Source organism: Rhamphochromis sp. 'chilingali' (assembly GCF_963969265.1).
Source record: "Rhamphochromis sp. 'chilingali' genome assembly, chromosome: 19".
Taxonomy (NCBI): domain Eukaryota; kingdom Metazoa; phylum Chordata; class Actinopteri; order Cichliformes; family Cichlidae; genus Rhamphochromis; species Rhamphochromis sp. 'chilingali'.
Window position 1 is genome coordinate 26,246,349 of NC_137946.1, and position 21,221 is coordinate 26,267,569.

Below are 21,221 nucleotides of genomic sequence, written 5' to 3' on the forward strand. Positions count from 1 at the left end.
CCTGGAGACATGAGGAGAACCTGCAAACTCCATGCAGAATGGCCCTGGCCAGATGGTGGATTTAAACCACCCCATGAAGTACAAAAGAAACTGAATGAATGAAATGTGCAGCCGTTGTCATGCATACCTTTATACACATGTAGGCTGCTGGGTATAATGTTACAGGAACGTTTTCTAATGCAAAAAACTGACAAAGCCATATTATAACTTTGTCTAGATAATAAGCAGGAGGCAGGTGTTACTCATGGAAAAAGACTTAAAAATGTTATTTAAGATAAATCTCAGAACCTCGACGAGTAAAACCAAAACTGTCTGCATGCAGAAACAGTGGAACTTGTGTTTAAACATGTGAGAACCTAACTTTTAAAACATGTATTCACCTCCAGTGTCCCATAACTGTAACATAATTCATAGCACAGTGGTCGCAGCTCACCTTTAGATTAATAAGTTGCCTGCAGTGACTCTACAGTCGCCTTCAACTCTGCTGAACCCTTTTTGATATTTTAATTTGTCGAGTACACTCTCATTAACCTCGCTTCAGGCAGAATTGTTCAGTAATTGAGTCTGATAAAAGCAGACAAACCAAGTTCTCTAGCAGTAAACAAAGGAGAAATAGCAGCTCCTCCTGGAGTTTGTGGAGAACGTTGGCTTTACTTTCAGCATGTAGCCAGAAACACAACCGCTAATGAATGCAGAATAATGCAGCAGTAAATGTTTGGAGACCCACTACGTTTACAAATGTGATGCACTGCAGATGACAGTCTTGCAGCGTACTGTGTCAAGTCTTAAAATTGTTATTGCAGGATCGTTTCATTAGCGTGTCCCATAAAGTTTGATAAATGCAAATAACCTGATGCTCAAACACATTAATAGAGAATCTGTTTGCTTATGTTTAGTGACAAACCACACAGATCAAATGTTAAAGAAAATACAGTTTAATTAAAAATCTTAATGGCTTAGGCATGAAAACATTGTAACACAATGAATGCCGAGGATATTAAAAACACAATAAATAAAATATCTACATAGACAATAATAAAGCAATGAAGACAGTTTTTTTTAGTAGGCAAGTTCCTGTTGAGAAGGCTAGTTAACATGAATAAAGCGCACGCACACACTCCTTGTTAATCAGCGGATCAGAACCAACACACCGGCCGAGGTTACCGGCGACACTGAGAGAAAGCGTGTGAGACGGAGGAGCCTCTGGCAGTGATTCAGCAGGACAATGAGCCTTGAGTGCGTCATCACACATCAGGACTACAACAGTCCTGGAGTTAGTGCCATTTAGTTGGTTGCCTTGATACAAAACGCCAAGACTGAGTGAAAACAAAGCTGAGGGGACTGAAGACACATTCGTGGTCTCTGTTCTGGGGCAACTCGAGGAAGATGAGGAGGAGGAGCAGCGCACGCACACGTTTTAAGATTCTTTTGGTTTGGGGCGATTAAAGCTGCAACATTTCTGCGGCATCAGACAGCCAGAAAACAGCAGGACAACTCCAGGGTATTCTGGGTTCTTAACAGGATTTACTGGGTTTTTTTTCTGGGGGGCGATCGTGGCTCAAGAGTTGGGAGTTCGTCTTGTAATCGGAAGGTTGCCGGTTCGAGCCCTGGCTTGGACAGTCTCGGTCGTTGTGTCCTTGGGCAAGACACTTCACCCGTTGCCTACTGGTGGTGGTCAGAGGGCCCGGTGGCGCCAGTGTCCGGCAGCCTCGCCTCTGTCAGTGCGCCCCAGGGTGGCTGTGGCTACAATGTAGCTTGCCATCACCAGTGTGTGAATGTGTGTGTGAATGGGTGGATGACTGGATATGTAAAGCGCTTTGGGGTCCTTAGGGACTAGTAAGGCGCTATATAAATACAGGCCATTTACCATTCTCCCCCTTAGCATCAGATTTAGAAATTTAGTAACATTTCTTTTCATTTAGTTCCGTTTGAAGTATTAGGTTTTTGCACTGTCTCCAAATCCAGCAGCACATTTATTGGGGGTGGGAGATCCTAGTGTCTGATAATTACGAGAAACATTTTTCAGATAAAGTTCATGTTTAATATAAGTCAATCGCCCTTTGCCCTTTCACCCAAATCAGGGTTAAAGTTTGTTATTTTGACTTTAAAAAGTGGAGCTCTCTCTATTCTGAAACACTTTTAAGTCAGTTAAATTTTTTTAATCTAAAAAGGTAAATTTGCATAAACTGTAGTTCTGATATAGTGTTACCATGGTGAAATCAAGAGAGCGCTTGACCTGAAAACAATCTGCAGTAGTTTCCAACACATTTAAATGGTGAATGTGGAGGGGTTATTTTGGCTTGCCTGCTGGCATGTGCAAGTTGTGATGGACAGAAGGCACGTTTACTGTACATGTCGCTGCGGAGGAATGAAAAGGTGACCAGCTGACAGTGAGCTTCCTTTCACTGTCAGGCTCATTTGATTAAACTGGGTTCTTGTCATCTACCTTTAGGACTTGTAAGAACAACAACAAAAATCAGCCTATGGTTTAAATAATATTCATGCAGAAAAACATAAATGTTCCAGATGTTGCAACTCTTTTTGTGTTGTGTTTGGATTCAGATCAGATCACTGTTCTCCTTTAATGTCTTTAATCTGAATCTTTCTTTAGTTTCTTAAGTAGACAAACCAACAGCCCTCATGCAGGTATGACGCTGAATACCACCGATGGGCTCATCTCAGACGCTATAGGTGTGGTGATGCCTGGAAGTGGCAGCTGCTGAATTTTTTGGTCCATTGACAAGAAAATATAACCTGAGAGAAATCCAAACCTTTAAAGGGCTTTTTACGTGTCAATTTGGATATTTTATTGGCGCGTTAAGGACCTAAGATCTCTGTGCACTGAAAAGCAGCAGTTCATAAAAGTATGTATGGGAAGAGTGTTGATCTCACCAGATGTTTACTTCTTAGCAGCTTTTAAAGAGGAGAAAAGGGGAGTAAAACTACACAGTAGCGTACATGAATCAGCGAAGCTGCACATGGTCACAGCAGGAATTTGGAGAAAGTCCCGTATCGTCAACTCAGACATTTTACAGGAAAGCTAGTATTTGTAATGGATTGCAACACTACAAGTATTACAATCTAAGTTCATCCTTAGTGGTGGTACCAGAGTTTTGGTGTGATGAAGAGCACGCATGCTTGAAATTTTACGCGAAGAAGTTAACGTGTTAGTAAAATTGGAGCAGATTGTTGATTTCTTTGTTTTTTGTACCAAAGTTAAAATAGAAGTCAGAGTCTACGAGTCCCTGTTCAAAGGTTTTGTGACAATTTCAAGCCAATTTATTCTGGGCATTTATTCCCGACCCATATAGGATAAAACAAAACTGATATTTAGTGATTTAAAAATCTGATATCAACAGTTTGTTTTTCTTTCAGCAGCCGAAATAAACAAATTTGTTATGCATAGTCTATACACACACAAATACAGACAATACATGTCATGGATCACTCGTTTACTCTCTCACTCTGCTCAGAACATTCCTGTTGCCAACAGGGAAGTTACAGAGTGCCCTCTGGTGGAAAACTACGAAACATCACGGATAAATCTTTGAAGGATGTTTCGCTCATCTAGTCTTTTCTTTTTAATTTCCATTTAGTAGCAGTTATATAGTACCAAGAGTGAAATATATCTGCAAATAGCTCAAATCAGCCCCCCAAAAATTGGCTTTCTAAGTTTGAAACTAGTGATCAGGAGCGTGTTTAGTGTTACCACTTGCGCATCTAGAAGCTGGCTATACAACACGTTTATCAGACCACCATCCAATGTAAGGTTTGTGCCCCAGCTGCTCTAAATGAACAGTGTTAGTATTTACCGAAATCATCTCCATACCAGTTAATCCACCAGTATAAACAAGCTATTTGATTGAAATTTTATTTTTAATGCTTGAATATAATTATTTTTGTTGTCCATTAATTTGGTTTAAATACAATTTTATTTTTTTTAAATTAAGATGCCACATACTTATTTTCTTGCATTCTTGCACAGAAAGTTTTTACTGGCTCACTGCTATGCCTGAAAAACATGAATTCTGTTCATTATTAACATTATAACTAATAATACAATTTTGTTTTAAAAAGTTTTTACAAATTTCTAAAACATGTTTTAGAAATTCGTTGGCATTTGTGACAGCTGTAATGTGTTGTAAATTGCTTTGACGGATTAATACAATCCTGAGATTTTTGTTGCCTTTCCCCAACATTCTTCCCATGAAGAGTTTTATGAACTGCAGAGTGACTGAAATCCACAAAATGGTCATACAGGACTGTGGACAGATGGAATTACCGCAGCTACATTCGAGTCATATCCAGAATTTAAAGTTAGAGGACGTAAACGAGCTCATCGAAGAATCAGAAAACAGATTTTAATATCTTAACTATGGTAGCTGTATGTAAATATGCTGCAGGAAACCTAAAAATATAAAGAAAATCCACTCTATGGAATGTCTGTGAGGATGGAGGAAGCGTGTCCTTTAGCATCTGCTCGTTACATATAACCTGGCTTATTACTGAGTACCTGAGTCCACGTGACTTCACCCCACTTTCAGTTTTTTGTTTTTTGCTTTAGGCTTTAGAGTTTGATGTGATTTCCCAGTGAACTGAGTGAAGCTGTTCTAAGAGCTTCTTTCGGTTAATAACTAAGAAACTACGAGCGTAGAGAGAAGCTTTGCGACTAAATAAACCAGCCTTCAGTGTCGGGCCACCTCTAGCGGTGGCAGGAAACGATGGAATTAAAAAGAACTCAAACTCAGCCATTGTTAGTACTACGCACACCACAACACATTATGAGAGTACTTAAACATTAAATTTGTTATTTCATCATAGAACTATCACCGAACCTGGAGCTGACAGACGGCAACTGAATTGTGTTCACCTTGTCAGATACCATCGAAAACGGAGCGAGCCACAGCGACGCGTACGACATCGAAGCCCTGCAATACTGCACCGCGACTACACGTTCACATTCATCAGCACGAGCACGACTGCCACACAGTTAATCACCAGTTTCAGACCGTATCGCTACATATTCGTACGCCACGATTTGCAAAGAAGCCAGTAAAAGCACCAGACCGAGCGGCTGCAGGCAGTGGGACGCCCAGTCGGACACGACTATGTGCGGGGTACCTTCGCTGAACAAAGTCTGCACGGCTTTAACACTTAGCTTAATGAGAGCGTGCACGCAGACTGAGGGGAGACACTGCCGCAGCATTTAACTAACTCAGCGAATCACAGCAGGGTCACAGCAAGCCCATTTTAAAGGCTCCGATTCTCCATTTATGCTGTGTTCAGGTCATATCGGACTTACAGTTGACCTCTCACCTTTAAGGCCAAAACCCTCAATCTCCAAATGAATATTACAAGTAAAAGAGATTCTGAGACTGTAATTTCAGCCGCTTGACATTGTCTTTAACAATAGTCCCCCCACCCCACGTTGCTGTTTTCCCACTACAAATGACTTTGGATGAGATATAACATGAACGCAGCATCATCCCTCAGAGTAAAGCCTTCTGAAAGTACTTGTGGCCCTGCAGGAAAGTGCTTGGTAAATGATAATGGCACAGAGTGGAGAGAGATGAGACAGAGGATGAGCCTGCGCAAAGTGACTATGTGGCGATGTGCGCTGTGGAAGGGATGGAGACAAACTCGCGCAGGATGTTCTTGGCCGTCTCGAGGTTGTTCTGAGCGATCATCAGGGCCTTCTGGATGTCCTGGATGGAGTAGCCTTGGGATATGAGGCATTCAATCTCCCCGTTTAGGGCCAAGCTTCCAGGACCTGAAGGAGGAATAGTCGGAGGTGGAACAGGGGAGGCAGATGAGGAGGGGCCAGGGAGGTCTGGCGGCGGCGGAGGTGGCTCGCGGTTTAACGGACGAGGCCGTCGGTCAGAGTTGGCTCGCCGCGGGAGAGGTTTTGGGGGACGTTCGGGGTCGCCGCCTGCTACAAACATACCTGAAACAAATGAGAGAAAATGAAAGAAAAATAAGAAACGTGATGAGTCAAATACAAAATAAACACGTCAAATACACATTTACATTGACACATGAGCACTGATGAGTAGATGATTTGTGGGAAAAATAATTTAATATTTGCCTTTATAACCAGACATTTGCTAACCTGAAACATCTGAGAAACAGAAACATTTAAGAAGTCCTTAAAAACTGTTAAAAGTATCCGCACTCTGAAAAAACTAAAACACTGGATAAATCATCTGTAACAGTCTGTGAAAGGCAAAGAAACAGCATGTGCCACAGAAATAAAACTTGCAGGAAAAAAGGCCTTTAGGTTATCACTGACATTAAAGTTCTGGCTTCAAAATAACTGTTACCAAGCAAACTGCCAAGCAGTGACACTTGCTCCCAGAATGAATGTGGCTTCCTAACAGAAGGCTGATTGGTCCAAACTACCTGTAGTTCATCTAGAAGCACATAGCTTCAAGCCTGGCACGATGGATTCTGTTGCAACTTTGACCTCATGAATCGCCTGAGCAGTTTCACAAGCTGGCCTGACATGCAGCACTATGTGTTAGAGTATCTATGAAAGCAATTTCCATCACTGACTTCAGTGTGGTTAAAGCAGTAATTTGCTGAAGCCAAAGTTAAACAAGAAGTTTCAAGTTACATTCATGTAGCCTAATTACTTCTCAAATTAATATTCATTTGTCCACCACTACAGAGTCTAACTAAAACTACTTTTCTGTTTGGACTTTTTGATTTTTCTTTAATTGTGATTAGCTTCAATGCCAAAAAAATTGTTTGGCACTTTTTGTTTTATTTCCAGCCTGAGGAAAAATGCTCAATAAAACAACATTAATAGCGTGGACAACAGAGAACTGGATGTCACCGGTTTGTTCGTGCATCATCTTGAAGCCCCAAGCTGAGCATACTGGTGATCACTATTAAAATATAAATCACGCTGTGTTCAGTACGACGTAACTAATGACCACAACTCCCTTTTTGAAACCAGAAATTTCGCCACCTGCTGATCATTAGAAATTAAAAAAGGGGGGAGAAAAAAAACAAAACAAAACAAAAAAAAACAAACCCACACATACTGGGATCTACTGCAGAGTCTATGTTGAGATTACTGAAGGCTGAAGAAGGGCCGCCGATATCTGACAGGGCTCTTCTGGCGGGGGCAGGAGGGACCACTGGTCTGGGAAAGTCATACTCGTAAACATCCTCCACACTGGCCTCCTCCTTTTTGTCCGGCGGAACAGCTGAATGCTGAGGAAGGTCTTGGAGGGGGAAAAAAAATGTAAATAAAAATGAGGTTTTACACTGATATTCTTAATTCTGTGATGTCAGTTTATCCACTACTACTAGAACAAATAGTCCGATTACTGTTAGTAATCCACAATGATCAAGCACTTCCCATACACTGAAGTGAGAAACTGAGAACGTTACCCAGCTCAGAGTTCTGTGTCGTCTCCGACGAGCCAGCCTGGGCCTGGATGTTACACATGGATTCGTAAACCTGGGGGTCCTCAGAGTCACTGTCCCCCACCTCACTGCAGGCACACAGCGAGACGGAGAGAGATAGAGGAATCATTTAAAGGGGAACAAACTGTGCTTATTTTCATTTAAAGAATCTTATTCTTGGACTCAAATAGTTTTCCATGATTTTAAATAAATAAATAAATAAATAATGCCATTTATACTTTCAGGCCACCGTCCCCTTAAGGTCAGTTTTCTTCTGATAGGATGCCCCTTGCAAACAGCAGGTTTGAACTGTAGGTGGTTGGGGACAGAGCGGTGTGCCTGGAAAGTCTGCATCCTGAGCCCCTTACACTTAACTCATAATCTGAAATTTTGTCTAGTTACCATGGTAACACTACATGACCAAAATAAACAAAAAGAAAGGAAAAAGTATTAGAAGCAGATTTTGAAAAGGGCCATTGTTGGCGATCCTTTATGCCTGACTCTTACACAAACTAATCCTCACAGAGAAAGTAATATTCTCAATGACTGAATCTACACTTTGTAAGCTAAATCACCAAACCTCTGATCAAAAACTCATCATTTCAGTGTGCTAACATCACAAATAGACCGCTAAACATCTAGCTCTACTTCAAACAAAAATCCACCAATCACACAGAGGTATGAATGCTTCCAAATATTACACATTTTAAGCCTAATTAGTCATGCATGGACCCAGTGAAGGCATCTTTGTAGGCTCACACCACAACTTTCAGCTCTCGAGTTTTAAAATTTAAGCAGATTTCCTATCCATTCGAATTCCCTACATTTTAGACACTTTCATCATTTTAATCAAAGAGACAAGCTGAGATGCAGCTGCCGTCATCTTCAAGCAATGCCCTTTAAATTATTTAAGGAGGTGAAAAACAGCAAGTAAGTGAACGAGAGTTCTGTCTAAGGAATGGGAACCTCGAGAGCACCCTGCTGGACAAAATACACAGCTTCAGATTTGAGGGTTGCATTACTGTGTGTCAGACTATCCCTTTAACTTGTTTATAGACCAACTTCCTCACTTTTCACTCTACGAACTGTTTGAAATTCACTTGTAACCTTTCCCAGCGAGATTTTTCTCTGCAATTCACTATACAATTACATAACCACACACATAAGCACATTTTATTACCTGCTGGAAGGTCTGAGCATGTTTGTTGATCTGCTGGTATTTCCAACAACCCAACATCTATATTTTTCCCTTAAAGACAGCGCCATATAGTCCTGTTCCAAAAGACAGCACACCCTGGAGCTTCAAGTCATCTGACCTGATCTGGTGTAAAGTTCTTCCTTTTACACTATACATACTCCATTAATAAGATGACAGTGGGACCAATTGTGTCATTTTTATGCTCCCTTTGGGTCTGATTTTCTTCCACTTGTAGTCTAAATCCAGTGTTGTCCATTTTTTTCCTTACACTGTGATACTTTCAATGCTGTTAAGCTGTGTTCTTCTTCTGGTCATTGATTATGTTTGGCCTTTAAAAACTGAGTCAGAATACTAAAACTAATCCAGAAACCTAAAAATATGGGAAATAAATAGCCCACATGTTAAGTGTCAATACGTTCCAGCTGCGGAGAAGCCTTTAGAGGTCATTTTCCTGAAAAACATTCTTCTAATAGAAGCAACTTCATCCCCCTTGCTGTTCCGTTTACCTGATGTCATTGTGGTTGTTTCCCTGGGTTGGTGGTGGGGGCACCAAGGAGCCTGTTATTACCCACGGGGCACCGGAAGCTGGAAGGGATGTGGGACTCATGTACTCATTATCTTCACCGTCTGACGACAGCTTCTCCCCGCTGGACACCGCTGACCCTGGCAACGACCTGAGCAAAGGTAGACATCACAGAGCGTGTTTTTTCTCATCAGTCGTAAATGACAAATTTGAGAAATCCTGAAGGAGACACAAAACGCAAACACACTGACAGTTTTTTTTTTTTACTAGTTCTAGAAATATATGAAAAGGCATCATTTTGATAGATCAGAACACTGATGTGGCTCTACATTACATCACCAAAACAAATGTTAAGAACGCTGCTGGCAAGGTCGAAGAAAGATGGAAAAATATCCATTCGCTCCTCATCAGTTCTTGTCTCACTACATTATTTCCTGTCTACTACACCTTAGTGCAGCCAGGCAGTACACAGCATTGATCGCCGTCTGCGGTTTGCTCCCCTCTGCGCCGGCTCCGTTGCTCTGAGGGATGGACGACGGGGCCTTCGTTGCAGGGCGTGGCACCATGTAGTTGGCTGCCCAGGCTGGCTGGTCCGGGGTGGAGGGGAGGGGTCTCCTTTGGAGTCTGGATTCCTGGCCGACCAGGGAGGGGCGCTCCGGTGGGGGAGGAGGGGGCAGCTCTCTCAGTGCTGGAGGCAGAGGTAGAGGCTTGTCCCTGTGAGTGGCTACCATCTGGGTCAGAAGACACAGTACAGGATGTTTTTTGTTAGAGATGTGAAGACTCAAGTACACACACACACACATCCTATTTTGGTATTAACAATAATTGTGTTAGCAGGGCTGGCAGCACACTGGAGGTTTAATAAAAAGGCGTGACTATTAATCTTTAAGTCACACGCAAACAATTGAGCAGTTGTGAATACCAACACTTAGCCAATTCACATAATTTCCAGGAATCTGCAGCCACATTAACACATGATTATTTTTGACTATCAAATGGACATCTGACACACACTGTGGTAACTTCAAGGCTTCTAGGAAATATTGACTAAAATATACTTGGGCTCATTACAGCTTTATCTCACAGGCTCTTTTGATCACAACTAAAACTATAAATGCTCTTTTCTAGAGAAGATATTCATTAGATATTTATATCGTTAGCCATTCATATACATTCATTTATTGATATAAAAAGTGAGTTAAAGCTGGTAATAGGAGGTGGTTAGTTTGTGATATTACTCTGACCTAAATGTACTGCTCTTGTAATGAAGTTTGCGTCCCAGCAGCAGGTGTTGGCCTTAACACTTTGCATATGACTTCCATATGATTAAGCAGTTATTACTTCTGGTTCAACTGTATGTTTGCACAGGGCTCTTCTTATAGGCTCTATTCAGAGGGAAAATATTTCAGTGACCGGTAAGTCTTGAATGCACCTCTGGCCAATGCAAGTGTTTTTCTAAAAACTATTTTTCCACCCTTTGAATTCTTTTCCACAGCTAGTCGGTCTCAAAGTCTTTTGTCTTTAGTGCACTCAGGCGTGTACTTACTTTGGCTGTGGCTCCCTGACTCAGTGCACTAAGGGAGGCAGAGGACCTCTGCTGTAAGAGGTCCAGTCGCGGAGGCACCGGAGGCAGCTGAGACACTGGAGATGGAGGGCGCTCCACCTGCACACCCACACATTGATTTACAGATTTTGTAGCAGATGAAGTGCTTGTAATATTCCTCAGCGATATTTACACGATAAGGATCACTCAAATCACCTTTCATTCCTTTTCTGATGCTCTGCTTGAACTTGAGCAGGTCATCTTGACCATATCTATTAGCTAAATTTACTGAGTTGTTGTAGCAATTACCTGATTAATTATGTGCATTAATAAGCAATCGAACAGCTGCGTCTAATAAAGCACCCAGTGAGCGTCTAAATATATGTACGTGCTCGTCTTACTTTGGTGCAGGCCAGCCTGCTCATGACAAGTTGCTGGTCTTCCAGCCGATCATCCTCTTCCTCTTCGTTGCCTGCGGCTTCTGCTCTGCTCGACCCCTGGAAACCAGCAAAGGAAGCCCCACTGGCCTTCGGGTGAAAGGGGTCCACTACAATAGGCTCCGTGCCTTTAATCTCACATCGGCAAAACGGGCAGCCCTGACCCTCCGATTCCTGAAATGCACACACACAGAAAGACACAGCAAGGTTAGGAGGTAAAGGTAAAGGAGCAGACTGAAGCTTTCATCATTTGTAAAAGGCTTTGCTTTGATTTAAACCCAAATTACAGCTGCAAGTCTTTTCAAGAATGAAAGCTGAAGGAGGAAACCATGAAAACTACCACAAAAAGAGTCAACCTGGATAGGATGAATTATAATGTAAATAAAACTGAAGATGTCAAATAAATGTTGTACATCAAAGATCTGCAGAAGGAGCACTTCAACAAAAACCATGTCTAAAGAACTCTGCAGTCATGCTGCGATTAATTAATCTGTTAAATTAGCCCGGAGAGCATTTCTGTCGTGAAAGCAGAGTAGTGAGAACAACACGACTGTGCTTGGGAAGACAACGATTATATTGTTCGTCTGATGTCAACCACAATCAAAATAAATTCCATATAAGGAAGTCTAAAGTCCAAAGTCCATCAAGAATAAACAGCACATCAAATTAATTCACTTAATCACTCACTCATGGCAAACAAGTCCTTTGTGTCACTCTTAGCAAGTCTATGTTCCCAGCCAGTAAAGTCTATTTAATCTTTTATGTTTGAAGAGGAAAAGTTGTTAGTTGTTAGTAACAAGAAGGATTTTATTAAAGGAAGTACAAAAAGAAAGTGCTTCAGCTTCACTGACTGTAAGATCACGTTAATAAAACAATAAAGTTACAGCTACACGTGACCTCGGTGCGTTGGTCCAGTCGTCACCTTGTTGTGTTTTTATCAGCACCCTCGTTAACCTGATCTCACTTTAGATTTATTCTTAGTGCCGATTGGCTGCTGAAGCTTGATGGTTAGTAACTGGAATCTCTGTCCCTCCCCTCTGCCTTTCTGTTGCTACAGGCCTGTTTTTTGATTTTGTTTTTGGTTCTTAGTTAAAAAAGGAAGAAAAAAAGTAGTTTAGGGGTGACGCCTGAAGCAGACAGTCTGGTGTGGTTCGTTCATGGTCTCCTTCCTCTTTTGTTTGTTTGTTTTAGCCGGAGTTCTTTTGCTTCCCTTTGTTTCACACTTTCATTATTAAAACTCAGCAGCACTGTGGGATCTTATGGCTCAAAGAACCGAACGTATAAGTTTGGGGACTGCAACAGTTACACTGAGGAACATGACACGACTCCTCTACTGCAAGAACTACTACTAATAATTTTTAAAAAAAAGAAAAAAGACATTATACTTAAGTTTAAACATGCAGATCAGAGAGTGGAGTAAAACACTTGCAATCTGAAAATGAATCTAAATCAAAGACTTATTATTAATTGACCTATTTAAAAAGGCACCATTGAACACAAAAAACGGAATTTAAAGAAAATTCTACAGCAGGAAAAAGAAGATCCCTGTCAGGATTTATCGAGCTGCTTCAAATCAGTGTAATAAAAGTTTATAGTTTAAATGGAGAGGTGGCAGATAAGGTCATACCTGCCAGGCGGTCAGACACGAGGTGCACATCAGGTGTCTGCACGGCTCGATCTTCACATCCTTGTCGTTCTCTGCACAGATCTTACAAAGCTGGAAAGTAGAGCCCATCTCGCAGTAGAGCTCGTACTGCTCCTACACAGAGAAACGAGGGAAAGAGGGAGACCGTTCAACACCGGCTGCTCATGTTACTCTCATCCTGTAGAGATTTATTCCTAAAAATCTGTCATTTTATGCATCTGTATTTGTTCTCTGCATTAAAAACATGCACGCACATGAGAAACAAACCTGAGTAACTTTGATGTGATCCTGTGGAGACGGTTCACACAACCCTGTCAGGTCTGGGTTCTGTGCACGGCCATCTGGGAAAAGATAGCTGGAGAACCACGGCGCACAGAAACGCAACCAAGTCACGAAAAAAGGGTCAGTTTCAGATTTTATAAATCAACAGTAAGAAACAACAACCTCGCCATGTTTTTACAATTCATCGAGGCTGCCAAACAATTTCTCATTATAAAATCCTTAAAAAACAACAAAACAGGTCTGTTTCTCTGCAGGATGACACAAACTAGTTAATTATACATCGATTGTGACACCATTTTATCCACACTCTCCAACCTGTTCCTCGTAAGGTTTTTTGTTAAATTTTGAGGAACTACTACAAAGACTCCACCCTCCACACTATTAATTCAGTAACCTAAAGTAACATGTACTCAGCAGGCTGAAAGACAATACCCTCCCCTGACAGCTTGCAGTTTAATAGTGCTATAAATCGACACTAAATACTAGTTCATTGACCCCGATGATATGCGACTCACAATCCCTCTCTGTATCCATCAATGAGTGCTTGGAAGAGTGGTTTGTTATGCGGGATGGTCTGCAGGATGTTCCCATCAGCTGTCACATAGCCAATTGCCCACTGGCCCAGCCGAGTGCAGCTCAGCCTGAAGATATAGCTGTGGGAGAGAGTTATTTCAACCAACAGCTACAAACTCCTGCAACAAAATATTTAATACAGTAGGAATTTCCCCCCAAAAGTATTATAGAATATATCTGATCTGTGAGGCCTACCTGCCAGGTTTGTGGATGAACCTGTGCAGTCGAGCCTTCACCTCATCGTAGGTTAAGAAGGCCATATAACCAGGGTGTGTAACAGCCAGGCTGTTCCAGTTCCTTAGAAGAGATGACCATGGCTGCAAGACACAGATTCACAAATGCAAACATTTTATTTATGTTGTGTACATCGGCTGTTTTGAAGTTGAATTCACAACAAAAATCAGGTATGAGACTATAATGCATATAGGACAGAAGATCTGTTTGCAGCAATAAAATTACAAACACCAACTCTGATCGCTGGCAACACTACAGAAAAACATATGCGAGTGGGTTCAGACCCTGCTGCTGCATTTACACAGGAGAGACTAAGCTGGACTCAAATTTAAACAAATAAACAAATTTAAGCGTCCTCATGTAATTCACCGCCTTTGCACTTTAATAACATTTTAGTAAACTGTGCAGTTTTACAGTGAACTACTCTGAATGCTTTGTGACGTACCTGAAAGAGCCTTGTAAAGATGTCAAACTCGAAGACAGAGATGTAATCGTTACAGGTGAGGTCGATAGTGGATTTGAGCGCCATGGCCTCCAGACCTGAGCTAATAGGGTGAAACTCATGAAGAGCCTGCCGAAATGTCCTCCATGGCACTATAGTCCTGGGTAGAAGGGAGGGAGAGGAAACAAATGTTTGTTGTGGGAACATTGCCTTTCACTATTAGTTAAGACAGAATTTGGGGTTAAACAGAACCTAAAATGTAATAAAATTGCAGATTTGCTAAGCTAACACCTAGCTAACAAGGCAGCAGACCTTTATAAAGACACAACTCTAAATATATACACAGGTGTATTTTTAGTTGACTAAAGGGGACCTGGTATGCTTTTCCTCAAATACACACACTCAACTGTGACTTTATTAGATACGTGTGTTCAACTACTGATTAATACTAATATCTGAGCATGACAGCAACTCAGTGCATTTATGCATGCAGACACATATGTATATGGTTACTAGGGGTGTGGGAAAAAATCGATACTGTGAAGTATCGTGATATTTTGTTTGCTAATAATGTATCGATACAGGGACAGCAGAAATCGATATTTTGTTACAAAAAAAAGTTTTTGTGGAATGGAACATGCTCTGACTTCAGAGCATGTTGATCCTTTTTCTGAGCAAAAGATTAACTTTTTTTTGGCAGCAATAAACATGACAGTTTACTTATTTTAATTTAAGACATTTTTTATTTTAATTAAGTTTAAAACTTTTTTATTTAATGTAAAATTATATTTTGTTTTAATTTACTTTCAAATTATTCAGTTGCTGAAGGGGCTGCATAGTTTTCATAAATTGCATAGTTCAGAATAGCTATAATTGTACCAGATGGTTGCATTCAGTTAAGTTGGACTAGACTGTAATACAAACCGTTCAGTTTGTCAGCAATAAAACTGACTGAAATGAGAGAAAGACTGAGTGTGAGACTTTGATATTAGATAAAATGAATATTGATAAAGTTTACCTTTATGTACAGAATCTGAATATCGCAAAATATTTTAAAAAATTGCAATAATATCATATCGTGCATTAAGTATTGTGATAATATCGTATCGTGGGATGTATGGTGATTCCCACCTCTAATGGTTACCACTGCCTGCTTAAGTTCAAACTGAGCAGAATGTGGGAGAAAGAGCGATTAAAGGACTTTGAATGGGACATGCTTGTTGGTGCTGCTCTGAGCATTTCATAAACTGCTGATCTGCTGTGATTTTCCCCCCACAAACATCTCTAACATCTTTTGATAGCTGCTTTCAGTAAAATAACATATCTGGTGATACAGCTCCAATCAAACTGGTTTTCTAAACATGACAGTAAGTAACATCCAAGCAATAGCATTCAAATGGCCTCCAGAGTCCAATAGGGAAACCTGGGTATGTGGCAGCAACCTTATGAACCTGTCATGTCACTATAGACCAAAATCAGCAAGGAATGTTTCCAGCACCTTGTTGAATCAATGCCACAAAAATGAAGGCATCTCTGAAGCAAGGTGCCCCTAATAAAATGGCTGGGATGCTCACAGTCAAAGGTTCAAATCATGAGGTCATCTTACGTAGCCTTAACTCATGACCCCAAAACCCAGACCTCCCACTGCTATAAATGCTCAGTTTCAGCGCTTTTGTTGTGTTTTTTTTACTTTGCGTATGTATGTTGCCCGTGAATGTGACTATGCTAATATGGTAATCTGACTTCTGTTTAAATCTTTTGTTTGCAAGAGGCAGGAAGCAGTAAGTAAGATAAAACTGCTTGTATCAGCCAGAGATGAACTGGAATCGATGGCCAGCATGACATAAATAAGGATTACTGTGAAATATGAGTCATTCGAGCATCACCCAAGAATAAGAATAAAGAGCTGAAACAAAAACTCACTTGTCCCCGAATGACCTTCTCCAGAATTCAGCAGCATCAGCTTTGGTAATCCTGAAGTTGTCACCCTGAAATAGGCCATTGGGGAAGATGGCTTTTAACTCCGCTAGCATGTGACTGAAGATCAGAGACAGCTTGGTAAGGTTTCGCCTAAGTGAGAGAAAAGGAAGAGAGACAATTAAAGGAAACCGTAGCAACAAGTTAGTTACAGGTATCATCAGCCTAATGTCTTTAGTATTCTATAACGCCATGTTCGGTTTTAAATAAAAAGGGGAAGTTACACTTGCATGCACACAGAAATAGAAGTTTTCAGCAGCCAGACACTTTCGAGTACAAAACAATCAGGCGGAATCAAAGATGGTACCACTCGTCTCGTACATTTCCCTCTCCTCTGGCACATTTTATGGATCTACAGTTAATTTTTTTCCTCTTTCTCAACAAACACAATAGTCAACTGGACATTTTCTTCTTCGCTTTTTTCTTTTTCTGCTGTTGAAACAACTGGTGTTATTTTGTTAAATGCATATAAAGCACTTTCTGTAAAATTACTTGTGGCCGGCTGCACCACCTCCCAGATAAACGAACCCCATTCCTGACAACTCAAGTGTCAAATTTATAAAAATATGTCCACTTAGAGCTGAAATGATGAACATAACTGCAGAAGAAGGGAAGCAATGTTGAAAATTGACATTTACACTTGCGTTTGCTTTACATTTGAAGATAACTGGTTTGAGCAGTCTACACGAAACGCTACTTTTCAGAGGAAGTGAGTCCACCCTCATTGGGGTTGAACATAACCAGTGCGGGTGCATAATCTAGTCCTACTTGTTTTGCTTTTTTAAACAGTAAATCAGTTTAAAAGGAGGCACAAGGTGACACATGACAAAAAACTGAACCAAAAGTCGCAGACGCATACTGAGCACAGCCAGTTGGGCAACGACTTTTTAAAATATATATGTTTATGACATCGTCTGAGCATGACCTCAGCTTTGAAGGTTCAATTAAAAGGCTTTCCGATGACCTATACATGCATTTGCTAATGCCAACACAGCTGTTTGTGTAGAACATCTTACACTTGATAAAAATTCAGTGCGTAAAAGGAAGGATGAACTTTTGCTTAGCAAAGACTTTCTGAGAAGCAGAGGAAGTACACATGATTGCGAAACTGCAATCACTTCCCTATAAAGTTCACTTTGCTTCATATGGTTTGATTTAATCGCAGCGATGGAAACTTGTAAGAACATTTCGAGAAAAAAGACAAACTTTTTCAATACTTCAAATTAATATTTACAAAAAGATTGCATGTTTAATGTTATAGAGCTTAAATGACATCAGCAATTCCAGTAGTTTTCTAGTCATTTTAAATGCACAGAGTTAGAGATGTGCAAGCATGCCGCTTTTTTTTTTTTAATCTTTTTAATCATCTGATGGAGAAAAAAAAAATAGCACACAAAAAATCTCAGTACGAGTTGTATTTCTTGGGTAGTTTAGAAGGTTTTCATTAAGAACCCATTTTTTATTTTGGTTAAAATAAAAATAAAAAAAGTCAGCCAATGCTGACAGCAGACCTTCAGACAAAGGTGGTCCATTAGTGAAGCTTTTATTCTATTTAGGTAACGATCTTTATTAATGTGATCATCAACATCTGTGCTTTCCAACTATTTCATGTCAAAACAGATGCTGTGAAAAAGCTCAGTTCTGTGCTCCATAGGACAGAGACGGTCTCGAATTATCGTACCATCATGAGCTTAAGGGATTATTTTATTGATAGGAAGCCAAGAAAAACAACGATTAGCTCTTTAACTGTGCCATGATTCAGATACTCCCTGCTTCACAGCTTTTGCATCCTGGCTTTCTGCTGGTGCAATATTCCGTTTCCCCCCACAAAGATGAATCGTTTTGACCAGATATAACGTGCGCCTACCTGGGCTGGGAGTTCTCCTCGTACATCCTCTCCTTGGCCTCCTTAAAAAGGCTCATGGTCTGCTTCGTCTTGTTCGTCAAGTTGTCGATGACCACGCGGAAATACTCATTCTCGCCGAGGATCTCTATTTTGCCCTCATACCTGGACAGAATGGTGCGTAAATGCTGGTAGGTATCCGGCAAAAGGTCTAGGATGTAGGGCGGGCTGTTCTTCAACGCCACCTTGGGGTTCTGGCACAGACGTACCACCTGGACAGAGAACGCAACGGCTCAGAGATTTTTTTATTTTTTTTAACTTGCAAACAACGAAAAAACAAAAAACAATAAAACAAACAGGATTAAAACCTTTAGCTGTGGCAATGCGAGATGCTGCAATGTGCATGTTTCACAAAGTTTGTCTAAGTATGGTACTGGAGAAAAGCCTGAGGTCATTTAAATACAGGACTAACCAGTTTAATACTCAGGGCGCTTAAAGAGACCTCACAGATTTCGTGACAGTTTTCCAGCTAGATCATCAGCTATCGCACGCAAGTTTGGATATGGATGTGTCTATAAATTTTAAGCTCATAAAACTGGGTCACGATTTTTGCAATGTGATGTTACTGGACAAAATTGCCATTCTTACAGATGTCATGGTTTGAAGTTTCAGCCAATATTTCCTAATGTTTATGATGATAATGTTCTTGATAAAGTCTTTTCGGTAATCGGAGAATAATGCGGCACAAGCTGTAGATCAAAGTTTGACCAGGAACTGTTTCTTTAATCTGTGATGGACATTTACTACCCGACCAATCACCTGACAACTAAGGTTACTTATCAAATTGCACTCAATTATGCTCCCATACCCACCAAATAACTTCCAATATATTGTGACCATAAACATGAAATGGCTCATAGTACAATAACACGTTGAATACCTAAAATTTGCATCAACTTCACCAGAAACTTAGCTGTCACTATTCATTTAAGTGCATCTTTTCCCCACGTTGCTGTGGACCAACTGTGCATGCAAGTAGGGTTTTGTTTCTTTTTTGCATACATTTGCACACTCACTCTTTATATCAGATCCAGCCCTTCCCCCAAAGGGCAGGGATAGCTCAGTAGGTAAAGTGGTCGCCCCATGATCGGAAGGTCGGCGGTTCGAATCCACTTAACGGCTACCCTGAGGTACCCCTGAGCAAGGTACCGTCCCTACACACTGCTCCCCGGGCGCCTGCTTAGTGGGCTGCCCACTGCTTCACAGAGTGAATGTGTCAAATGCAGAGAAAAACAAGTAATTTCCCCATGGGGATCAATAAAGTATCCATTATTATTATTATTATTATTAAACCCTCGGATTCCTCATTTTGCTACTTTGATGGCAATATATTCCCACAATACAACTTTACAGCAAGGCAGTAAAAATTTTCAGCACCCAGCCCTGAAGCATACCACCCAGGTGTGAAAGCTTTTGACCTCAAACGTGCCATTTACAAGCACAGGTGTAAATGAGTCTGCACAGAACACTGCACATGCATGCCGTGGTTCACTCTCTATTATCTGATGCACTGTTACTTCCTACATCAGCTCACTTGCATTAATATCTTGTGAGCTCTTGTCTCACCATCTCTCTGCACTTCCCGCTCATCTGATTTAGTTATAGCCAACTGCAAAAGAAAGTAAATAGGCTGCAATGACTATAGAGAACCTTGCTTTGCCCCTGCAACATGTACACCTCTTCTTATCCAATACTAAATATAGGGTGTCCTCTTAGGGATATGAATGTGACCTAATTCAGGAGAAATGACCCCAATTAGACAATCAGACACCACTGTACTCCAGTTTTAGGCTTCAGGTTTAGACTGCTTTAAAGGTTATTGTTTAAAATTTAAGCCAAAGCACCTTCCTGTGTGGATGTCCTGGAGGTTATTCATGTCATGCAAAGGGAATTAGTGATGATTCAATATAACCGCAGTTTCACGCTAAGTGAAGGAGCATATGGAAAAGTTGAGCTAAATCTTTTTTCAATATGTGAGAAAAGAAAATCAGTTAAAGTGGCCTTGCATTTGTCTCTGATGTCGAGTTACAGACAAAAAGAAAAAAGTCAAGTAAGAAGTTTTTCGTTTACTGTTTCAAACCCCTTTCTTGTAAAGGATTTATTACCGGAAAACCACTGTCAGTACCTTATCCATGAGTTTCCAGCATTTTTCCACCATTTTCTTGTCGACCACTGCGGGCTGGTGAGGCTGGAGAGCTTGCTGGTGAGGCTGAAAGGCGTCCTTCATCAAGCCGATGAGACCGGCGCCCCTTCTCGGATTTCCGGCCATTAATTCGGTCGGTGACCGGGGGTTAGCCCGGGGCTGGGTGTGGGTGGCTGACAACCGAAGATCAGTTCTTGACACGTTTTCAAACAAAACGATCGCTGTCTTCGTGCCCTGCCTGCACTCAACACTGGTAATAATTTGTCATGCAGAGGCTGTCCATGAGCAGAACAAAAAAGGCAGTGTGTACACTATACGCGATGCAGCTAGCTAACAAGCTACATTTGAAAAGCCACTCAGTTTGATTCCGAGCTCAGGACATGCTCACCGTGTTGCTTAATCTGTCCTCAAAAATAGACCTACCGCCTCCCGGCGACGGCAAGTCAAATCTCCCCCTGAGAAATCAGCCCGGCTTATTATAAACTCGGGGCGTTAATAAGCCACACAGCGCGATTAACAAACAGGTTGAGAAGCGGATCCAGCCAACAGCAAGCCAGCAGCTAAAGTAAACAAGGATGTCCGGCCGTACCTTCAAAGTAAAAGCACGGTCAACAAACACGCAGAACCTGGGAAAATTAAAACTGGCTTAACGTAAATTACCTGTAATAGAGCCAAATAGCCAAAGTTATAATAATTAACTGAAACTAAACTAAGAACTAAATCTAAATGTAAAAAAAAATTAACTCAAAAAAACAAAACAAAACTAGACTATGAGTCAACTGCTTTAAAAAAATGTTTTTACTGTAATATTCAGTTCACTATGATATATTAATTTTCCCTCAATCTTGCACCCCCCATATGCTTTCCACATAATACTAATTAAAGAGGCTGAAACAAAAAAAACTAAA

General features: G+C 40.9%; 1 protein-coding gene across 1 annotated transcript; it reads right to left on the reverse strand.

The window, feature by feature from the left end:
* Positions 1-1,869: 1,869 nt before the first annotated feature.
* LOC308387463 (E3 ubiquitin-protein ligase CBL-like) lies at positions 1,870-20,878 on the reverse strand. Its single transcript, XM_080867523.1, has 15 exons — positions 20,296-20,878; positions 18,135-18,382; positions 16,214-16,360; positions 14,294-14,450; positions 13,810-13,931; positions 13,557-13,694; positions 13,027-13,114; positions 12,742-12,873; positions 11,079-11,288; positions 10,681-10,797; positions 9,582-9,865; positions 9,118-9,285; positions 7,399-7,502; positions 7,047-7,229; positions 1,870-5,944 (listed from the first exon to the last, which is right to left on the reverse strand). The coding sequence occupies exons 1-15, from the start codon at positions 20,437-20,439 to the stop codon at positions 5,601-5,603; spliced, it is 2,586 nt and encodes an 861-aa protein (XP_080723649.1). The 5' UTR covers positions 20,440-20,878; the 3' UTR covers positions 1,870-5,600.
* Positions 20,879-21,221: the final 343 nt, after the last annotated feature.

Excerpts from the sequence above, each read along its gene's own strand:
- LOC308387463 (XM_080867523.1), bottom strand. The coding sequence starts at position 20,439 with ATGGCCGGAAATCCGAGAAGGGGCGCCGGTCTCATCGGCTTGATGAAG. Across the intron at positions 13,115-13,556 it reads GATGGATACAGAGAGGGATT|CTATCTTTTCCCAGATGGCC; the intron begins GTGAGTCGCATA and ends GTGGTTCTCCAG. Across the intron at positions 9,866-10,680 it reads GTCAGGGAGCCACAGCCAAA|ATGGTAGCCACTCACAGGGA; the intron begins GTAAGTACACGC and ends CTTCTGACCCAG.